Source organism: Capsicum annuum, chromosome 1 (assembly GCF_002878395.1).
Source record: "Capsicum annuum cultivar UCD-10X-F1 chromosome 1, UCD10Xv1.1, whole genome shotgun sequence".
NCBI classification, from domain to species: Eukaryota; Viridiplantae; Streptophyta; class Magnoliopsida; order Solanales; family Solanaceae; genus Capsicum; species Capsicum annuum.
Genome location: NC_061111.1, coordinates 232,490,690 through 232,499,936, shown reverse-complemented (window position 1 = coordinate 232,499,936; position 9,247 = coordinate 232,490,690). Strand labels below are relative to the sequence as shown.

At 34.4% G+C, this 9,247-nt stretch overlaps 1 protein-coding gene across 7 annotated transcripts; it reads right to left on the bottom strand.

Moving 5' to 3' along the window:
- Window positions 1-696: 696 nt before the first annotated feature.
- On the bottom strand, window positions 697-8,862 carry LOC124897097 (transcription factor E2FA-like). 7 transcript variants are annotated; one of them, XM_047409497.1, is made up of 8 exons: window positions 8,577-8,862; window positions 4,200-5,619; window positions 4,061-4,109; window positions 3,869-3,934; window positions 3,713-3,789; window positions 3,364-3,595; window positions 2,714-2,739; window positions 699-2,228 (listed from the first exon to the last, which is right to left on the bottom strand). In XM_047409497.1, exons 2-8 carry the CDS (start codon window positions 4,244-4,246, stop codon window positions 2,186-2,188), a joined length of 540 nt encoding a protein of 179 aa, XP_047265453.1. In that variant the 5' UTR covers window positions 4,247-5,619; window positions 8,577-8,862; the 3' UTR covers window positions 699-2,185. The 7 variants fall into 7 exon arrangements, 3 of the variants coding, with proteins under 3 accessions (XP_047265453.1, XP_047265448.1, XP_047265458.1); XR_007053707.1 differs by lacking the exon at window positions 8,577-8,862 and adding an exon at window positions 2,319-2,606 and having other exon boundaries at window positions 703-2,228; window positions 2,683-2,847; window positions 4,200-6,105; XR_007053700.1 differs by lacking the exon at window positions 8,577-8,862 and adding an exon at window positions 2,319-2,606 and having other exon boundaries at window positions 709-2,228; window positions 2,683-2,742; window positions 4,200-6,105.
- Window positions 8,863-9,247: the final 385 nt, after the last annotated feature.

Here is a 9,247-nt window from a genome sequence, read left to right as displayed (position 1 = left end):
TATTAATTTAAAATAAAGAGAGTTTTAATTAAAAAGTAATGTATTAAGTGACAAGAAGAGATTAACTACAAATACACAAGTGGTAATGATCTTAACAAAAAAATATAAGGGCAAAAATGATAATATTTATCAAATAACATCATTAATTACCATGTGTATTCTTTTAATTCACTTAGCCAAAGAAGTGAAATATCTAAAATGCCCTTTTGAGGACTACCGAAATTTGAGATCTTTCCTTATATATATTAGTATAATATAATATATGTAAGGCAATTGGAATATTTCCTTATTTTCAATTTATTTATCCTATTTATTTTTTTAGGTGTTTAAAAAGTATCTCCTTGCACTTAGCAATTTTTATTAATTTCATTTTTTCACATGATATGTTTTAAATCGTAAATTATTTTTTTTAAATATTTGACATATCTTTTATTTTAGATCACAAAATTTAAAATCTAAGTTTTGTGTCAAGTCAAAATAAAAAAATAAATTAAAATTGATGTAGTAATTAATAGTAAATAATACAATAGAAAGCAAAGTTAATAAATAAGCTACAAAATAGACTTAAAGACCCACTGCAAAAGAAAAGTTCCTTTCAAGTCTACCCAACATACCAATTATAAAACTCCACTTGGGATGATATTCAAAAAGTGAATGACAATGCATTGAGAATCAAGTGGCAAGCAACCACATGTAAAGAATTAAAGCTGAAATTTCTATTACACCCCCTGTGAGGACGACGAAAACGAGGAATTTTCCCCATATTTATATATATATATTCTAGATGATCAGTGCCCATGCGATGCACGAATGGGACTTTAATGGTAAAGAAAGCAGTAACGTTATGTTCATATTATGTGAAACAAAGATTACTTTGTTAATTATATAGATACTAAAAGTATTACATTGATGTAACATTTGTTGCTACAAGTTGGAGTTCTTCAACAAAAGAAGCCCCAAACTGAAAAGGTTTCTTGACTTGCACCAAAATCATATGGTCATGTTGTCACGTCCTTCACCTCCAGCAGTAGAAGGTGTCAACACCTATCAAGAACACTCACATACTGCAGAAAGCTTACTTTCATACAAATCAAACTTTCTCAGTTAGTGTGTATTTTAGACCCTAGAATATACACGAGAATTTTATCTTTGGATTTCACATAACAGAAGTTGTGACCAATGATATGAGAAAGCTAGATCAAACAATCATATCCTATCTCCTCACCCCACAAAACAAATACAGGAGAAGTAAAAATATGATGCAAAAATTAAAAATAGAACTTAGAAAACCACTGAAATTGTAGTAAAATCAAAGAAGAATCAAATCAGCTTAAAATAAATAAAGGAACGCGGTTGATAACTTGATAAGAAACAAAGTTGTAAGCAATAGAGTTGTGGCCGTCGAGGCAAACTCAATTGTAGGTTTATTGTTATTCTTTTTATAGATATATGTGATTTTCGAAACTTAGAATTTTATATGAATTATATTCAGAAACATTCACTTGAAAAGAATATTAACGTGAGTATTTAAGGCAAGTTGAAAACTCCTATTCACTTCAAAAAAGAATACACTTATTTAAGGTAGGCGGCAAAATTGCATCCATGTTTATAAGCCATCATCAATACTTGAAAAGCAGTATTGAAACCTTAATGAGCATTTCTTGAGGACAAGAAAGCAACTGAAAGTTTTACATTTAGATCATAGAATCATACATCAATAGCTATAGACTCAATACTGAAGTAAATGAAAAAGTTTGAAAACTTGTAGAGGCATTCCACAACTAACAAGTCTCTAAGAAATCAAGTACTTCAGATGATTCGCAGCTTGGTCAAGCACAAACTTAAGAAGTTCTACGATTGCAACCAGCAACAACATGTGAAGTTCTTTCAATACTCATAGCAAATATTGTTCTTTTTACCAGATAGTAAAGCATTATACTATTGAAATTTTCAGGATGAACATGCAATATTTACCCCACTAAAAGAAGCAATGTTTCTCAGCTGGTTGAACCCAAGATCCAGATGCTTCAATTTGGTACACTTCCACAAATTATCCTGGTGAACTTGTTTCTTCTCAAATCAAGAGTTTCAATAGCAGGAAGAAGTTGCAATGAGTCGTCCATCAGAACCAAACCATTACAAGCACATGAAATAAATGATAACAGATTCCAATGCGGAGAATTATTTATATCAGCAATCCTACTTGCAAATACATGCTTAAGTGCATCCTGAAACAATCAATCAATCACAAAACAAAGTAAGATCCCTTTATAAATACAACAACAACATACTCAGTATAACACAGATAAACATTATACGCTTTGAAGAAGCTCTAATCTGAGGGAGGCAGGGGGGAAAACCAGAAGCACAAGAGGATCCCACTCTATAGCTTGCAGTGTACATAAACCAGTTGATTCATTGTATTTAGTCTGCATGTCGAGACTTAAAATTCTGACGCTAATGCATCCACTATGCATATCATCTTGGTGGCATGTTCATTGGAGTTGGTACGTCAGCATTAGTAGAGGGAGTGTGTGGTCATGGGCTAGCTAGATTATCTATTCCAAAATTACGGAGCAAGCTTTCTCCATCCCATTCAACTGTAGCTATTATTGAAGTTAAGGGAAGTAGGGATTTAGTAAGAAGATATGCGAATGTAAGAAATTTAACAGACAAGGATACAATCATTCTTCCACATATCTGTGATGCTTACATTTGCATCTGATAGGAACAAGTAATCTGCTGCGTCCAGCAACAAACACAAAGCATTAGCACAACAACGGAGGAATTCAAGAATTAATATAGTAGTGCATTTTTGCCACGCAGCAACACTTAGAACCCGTACATCTGGCATGAGCAGAACGCATAATCATGAGTACAGATTTTAACATGTGTTTGGTGAACTTTATTTGGTTTCTTATTGTGTACATGCAGTAATCACATTGGCTTTAAGACGGGAACTGAAGAACAAGGTTTATCTTTGCCTTGTTTGGTGCGTAAGTGTATCTACCTTTGACATCTTTTCAAGAATACCAATAATATGTTGTGCGTTGGGAGACCAAAATGTGCTTACTTTTAAAAAGTAAGGTGTTTGGCCAAGCTTTTGGGAGAAAATAAGTGTTTCTGGCGAGTAATGGAAACTGTTTTTCAGTAACTACAAGGAGTGCATTTTTGAAAAACACTTATCAGAAAAAATAATGCTCGGCAAAACACTAATTGTTGCTTAAAAGTGTTTTTTAAATTTACTGGTTAAACTCAAACTGATTACTCATCAAAAGTACTTTTCTGAAAAGCACTTTTCAAAATAAGCTAATTTTAGAAGCTTGACCAAACACTCTACAAGCTCCAGAGAAACACACTTACATCAACATCTGAAGGGACAATTTTCATCATTCCACCACCGTAATCCTCTGAAGTACCGACATCAGAACTTAACTGATCAACATTTTGTGTTTGTCCTCCATTCTCGGTAACATTGTTTGAAACAATTAATATCTCCGTGGCTGGATAATCCTTTGAGCCTGAACTTGAAGCATCTGGGATGGTCGTTGACGGTTCAACACCATTCATCTCCTCAAACTTCTCCTTAAATTGACTAATCAAAATGGAAAATACTAAATAGGAGAGTCAGATGACCTTTTCTGAAAGTTAAGAGTACCACGTAAGGAAATAGTGACCACGACATGTTAATAGCTCTACAAGGCAATGATACCTGATAAGGTAGACGTCAATCGGGCCCATTGTGCTTCTGAGTATAATTCTATATCTCCTCTGTGGATAGTCCACAGCCTGTGGACAAAGCATGTTATTTCACCTACAAGAAATATGTAAATACATTTTCTTATATTCGCTTTCTTTCTCAACCTACCTCACCAGGATTCGAGACTTCCAGGGTGGTGCCGTGAGGAGATTTAACTGCTATTAGAGTCTTATTCTGCCAGGATTAAACAGTATAAACTTATTCATTGACTCTTAGAGTAGAGAACTCTAAAAATACAATCACTTCGCAACAATGATGAAGCGGTTGGTTATAAAAGAAAACACAAACGGCAAAGAGAACCTGAAAACAAGGTAGGCTTTTTATATCGTCTTCAGTTACAAAAAGCCACCTAATTCACAGAGTTGAAATTGCCGTCAGCAAAGAGCAAATTATTAATGTAGGTTGCAGCGATGTAGTGAGGACAGGCATAAGAAGTTACCTTTGGTTTTTTTTGTCTTCACTCATATCCCTTAAATTTTCTTGCATTTCTCTACAATAATATAAACATCAGCACAACGATATAGTTCAAGGAAGAAGCATAAAGTACTGACTCATCTGAGATTTTGACACGTATCACTTCAATAAATGTTCGTCCAATGAGAATAAGGATAGGCAGTCATTCTACATAATAACATTTGGCAAAAGAATCTATGGACCTCAAACACCGTCTATCCCCACCAAAGACTTGCTGCTTAACCAGTCCCTTCTCTTGGCGGTTCCAATCCTTTCCTTCCTCCCGTACTCAATATCTTGCAACTCTCATTCTTTTGACTAATCAATAGAATGAGACAATTACTCAACAAGATAATTCAGCAGGCTCAACAAGAAAAAATTGCTCCACAAGCGCTTCTTACATAGAAAGTCACGCTTGTCTTATAATTGTAAAACACGAATACTGCTTCAGAAAATTCACAATAGGTAAGGATCAAATTTCTGCTGCTACTCAAACAAGAGCACCAAAAGATGCGTAACCATCATCAAATAAGTAATAAGACCCATCGAAGACAACATAATCAGTTGTAAAACTAATCTTTACCTGTGAACCCGTACCAATCATTGTTTCAGACCACTAGACCAAGAAGAAAGATAAAGGACCCAAAGAATAGAAAGTTTAGTAGTAGCATTAATAAACAACACAAAATATTACAATAGCAGAATATAGCTAAGCACAAGCTTGTCGAAAGTGTCTTAACAACCATCATCCACATTTAACGACGGTAGTTGGCAGAACATCTCAGCTGTAAATTCTCGGTAACCAATGAAACAATCAATAGAATTCACTCCAACAGATACACTTTTTTGTAATAGACACAACTGACGAGAAACTGAAAATCAAAACACAGGTAAATTACTGTTTAAAAAAGAATAAACAACATTACACAGTGTAGTTTCCATAATAGCTATTGAGATAAAAAGGATACGAAATGAAGGATCCAAGAATGCAATGCAACAACTCAAACAAATAACTATGCGCTCAGACTGCGCAGTAAGGTGTGGCAATGCCAAGATCTACCAAATGAGAACAAAGAAAAAGTGCTAGATTTACACGACTGCAACTGAAACTGCCACCTGAAACCACTACAAGAAAACGCAGGATCTGGGCATGATAAATTAAACTCATTGCTCTGCTCTAATTGCTTTCAATTAATATTGTAAGAATAATTACAATAACTTTACAAGGCTGTAGTAGGGAATACCTTCTAAATACTGTATACAATTACAAGAAGCAGAGGTATCCTTACCAACCAGCTCAAAATAAACACCCATCATGGAAGAGCCATTCAAACCACTCCAAGATCAACTGTACAGTAAGCTCTGAATATACAATACTACCGTTCTCGACCTAATCTTGATGGCTCCTGGAAAGATGCTTGTTGTCATCAATTATCTTTAAATAAGCCATCCTTCACGATGGCTCAGATAAAAATGGTGTACCAGCAGTAAAATGGTAGATACAGGTACCAAAATCCTATAATTACTGAGCTAAAACCTATCCATCAGGATCCAGTGGTTCTCCAGAACAATCATCTGGAGCAACTTCCTCCTCCTTAGGAAGGCACCGGATTGGGACATAGACATACCCTTTATGTAATCGCAGGTTCTTCATTGAGGCTTAATTTGAAGTCATTAGATTTCTCAAAAGTTTCCATATGCAGTTGATTCAACAAACTAGTTGTAACACCCCGCATTTTGGGCTGGAACGAAAATCGTCATTCCTTCGCATAAAGGTTTCAAAAGCCATAAATCCAATGCAAATTTAGTGTGTCAATCAATTATGTAGTGTGGGAATCTATTTGAGTATGAATTGAGATCATAGAGGTCCCCTAACTCTAAGACGAGTTGAAAACATTTCTCTTGATTAAGTTTTAGAGGACGTTTCAACTTGGGTCAACTTCCATCGACCATAACTCTTTGCATATAACGAGTTAGAGGACCTACTATATATCAAATGAAAGATCTTCAAATTAGCTTTCCAACGGTACCAATTTCGCCTTAATCCAAATTCGCATAAAAAAGTTATTCCCATTTTCGTGAGAGGCAGTAAGGGTGTGCGATGGGCAATGCGCCGCCCAATCAAATTTGTGCGATTGGGAGTGCGAAGCACACTTAAATGTCTGCCATAAGGTGTGCGCCGCATACCTCACTTCCAAGTGCCAAAAACACTCCTATATATGTCTATAACACGGGATTTAACCCCAATTATCCAAAATCCTTTCACTTTCATCAAAAATTGGTCAAGAACACTCTTAAGGGTTTCAACCTAAAGATCAAGATATCTCAAGATTTAACCGTAGTTGTTCAATAATTCTTTAAGATTCGGAATCCCCGTTGCGAGAGCTACTAGAAGCACCCATCAATTTTGCGAATAGAGTTCTGTAATCAAAGTTCATCTAAATTCACAAATTTGAGGTATGTGGGGTTTGAATAAGAACACCCTTTCGTTCTTGTGCCCAAAACTTATTTTGGATTATAAATTACTGAATTTTTAATTATTTTCCATGAAATTCTAGTTGGGGTTTATACCCATGGTTGTTAATTATAAGCTTATAAGGTTCTCAATGATTTAGAAGTGTAATTGTCTGACTAATTTCACATATTTATGCAAGTAATGTGATTTTCCAGATTTTTCCAAGTGAGTTTAAGCATTATATTGTGATTCTTGATTTCTATATTTTGACATTGTTGAAGTATTTTCAAGAAGTATATTGAGTATGATGTTTTGCTATGATATTACATGAGTATGTTTATATTTTCATGCTTATTGCTGAAATTTTCAGATTTTGAGTTGATTCATCAATATTTACATTATCAAGAATGAATCTTTTGGTGTTTTAATACGAGTTTGATATATGGGTTACTATTTAAAGATTGTTATTTTGAGAATGAGTTATTGAGGACTTCTAAAGAATTGCAAGAAGTATGTTTATATTTCCATTATTATGAGATCTTTAAAGCTTTGATGATGAGTCTATCATGATTTCTAAGGAAAAGAATTGAGCTTTGATATTAAGCTAAGAAAGAAATCCACAACATTTGATTTATTTATGATGAAGGGGTAACATTTTGGCTCCCAATGCAAAGTAATGAATTTGTTTGAGATGTGAGCCTGAGGCCAATTTAAATTTCTGAGCTAAGTCTGGGAGAAGTATTTAGCACCGAGCGGGAAGTGTGGTACTTCCCTAGAACTACGTGCCCCCGTAGGATGTGAGCCTGAGGCTGATATAGTGATCACTAGTGAATCAAATGACTAAGGTCCTACTCCGATGGCAAGGATAGGACAGCTTTCCCCAACGTGGGTTAGACGTTGGACTCCATGTAGCTCACATGGTTTATGTTGGTTATGAGAAACTCCCATAGTGTGTCTCTATTCTATCTAAGGTAAGTGTGTATGGTTTGAAACTATGATTTTCTGAGAAAGTTTCTTGTTTCCGAAAGATTGAAATGTTATGCTCTAAAGAGAGTTGGTTTGAGACTTGATTACTTTACAAGTTTGATTTTGTGAAGAAAGTGAATTGAAAACTTATGTAATGACTCACGTGTTTTACTTTACATGTATTATTCATCCATGATTTTGATGATTTAATTCGAGCTAAGTGAGTCATTTATATCAGCATGCATAATTTTATAAACTGTGATGATAGTAAGATATTATTTTATATATGCATTGCACCCCTATATGCTCGGTACATTTCCAAGGTATTGATCCACACACACCCGTGTGTGGGCTACATTTTCTCGTAATGTAGGTACAAGGTATAGTGTACACCTTCGGATCCAGTCAGTTCGCGGCATCCAGTCAGCAGGTGATGAGTCCTGTTGATTCAAGGGCTCGAGTCAGTTACGCGAAATTAATAGTGTTGTATTTCCTTTATTTAGTCGTATTGAGTTGGGATAGTCGGGAGTCATGACCCAGCTACCTATAGTCAGTACTAGTAGAGGCTTCATAGACAGTTAGTAGAAGTTGGTGTATTTAGTTTCAGTTTTGTTTGTAAAAGCAGAGTTGTAATTTTGTAAATTCAGTTTTGTATTGATCAAATTCAGAAAAGAGTTATTTTCCGCTAACTTGTATAGATTTATGCATTTTATTTAGTTGCTTATGAGTTATGCCAATAAAAGGGTTAGCTTGGGGTCACAAGTGACCCCAAGCACCGTGTGACATCTTGGGACCCGATTTCGGGGCGTTACACTAGTTAGGATTGAAATTCTAGCTAAAAATATGCATATCAATTATCTAACCAATACATCCAACTAAAGCATGGATATTTCCTCTTGTAAAGTATGTCATCCTAATAAATCAGATTGAACATAACTCTACCTTTCTGTATATCAATTGCTTGTCCCTGTGATTTATTGAATTGGAAGAAGCTCTATATGGAATTTCCTTGCCAGAAAATAACACTCTTGCAGTTTTTTCTGTGACAGGGTTGGATGATGTAGAACTACCATCAGTCTTCTGATCATTGTCCATAGACACAGGAAACTTAATGCACCATTTTCCTGCTACAGAACTGTCTACCATTATGTCATCTGATCTTTGCATTATTTCACTGCCAGATTTATAGCCATCAATGTAGCCTTTAATGGATGTCGTAGTAGCTGAATCTGAACAAACATCTGAATAATATCCTTCTGGGTGAATTTCTTGGTATAACTGTTCTATCCAATCTATGGTTTCAATTTCATAATCTATTACTTTTTCTAATATTATTTTCTTAATATCTATAATTTCTATATCTTTAAGTATATATAAGATTAAAACTTTAAGATAATCTAGATGATCTATCTTTTAAGGTTGATTTTATTATAATATTTTGTAGTTGTTTGTTTTAGTCTTAGTAGTTCTTGCATATTTTTATTAAGAAATTCTATATATTTTATATCTTTATTTTCCATGTATTTGTCTATATTTATTTTTATCTGTTTTTCTAGTAATTGTATGTTTTTCATATCTTTTTCTAAAAATTTTATGTAATTTGTCATGATAGG

What these genes read in the sequence shown, in the direction of transcription:
- LOC124897097 (XM_047409497.1), bottom strand. Translation starts at nt 4,246, where the DNA reads ATGCAAGAAAATTTAAGGGATATGAGTGAAGACAAAAAAAACCAAAG. An exon ending in AAGTCTCGAATCCTGGTGAG is followed by an intron (nt 3,790 to 3,868) that starts GTAGGTTGAGAA and finishes CTTTGTCCACAG; the next exon opens with GCTGTGGACTATCCACAGAG. An exon ending in ATTGACGTCTACCTTATCAG is followed by an intron (nt 3,596 to 3,712) that starts GTATCATTGCCT and finishes CATTTTGATTAG; the next exon opens with TCAATTTAAGGAGAAGTTTG.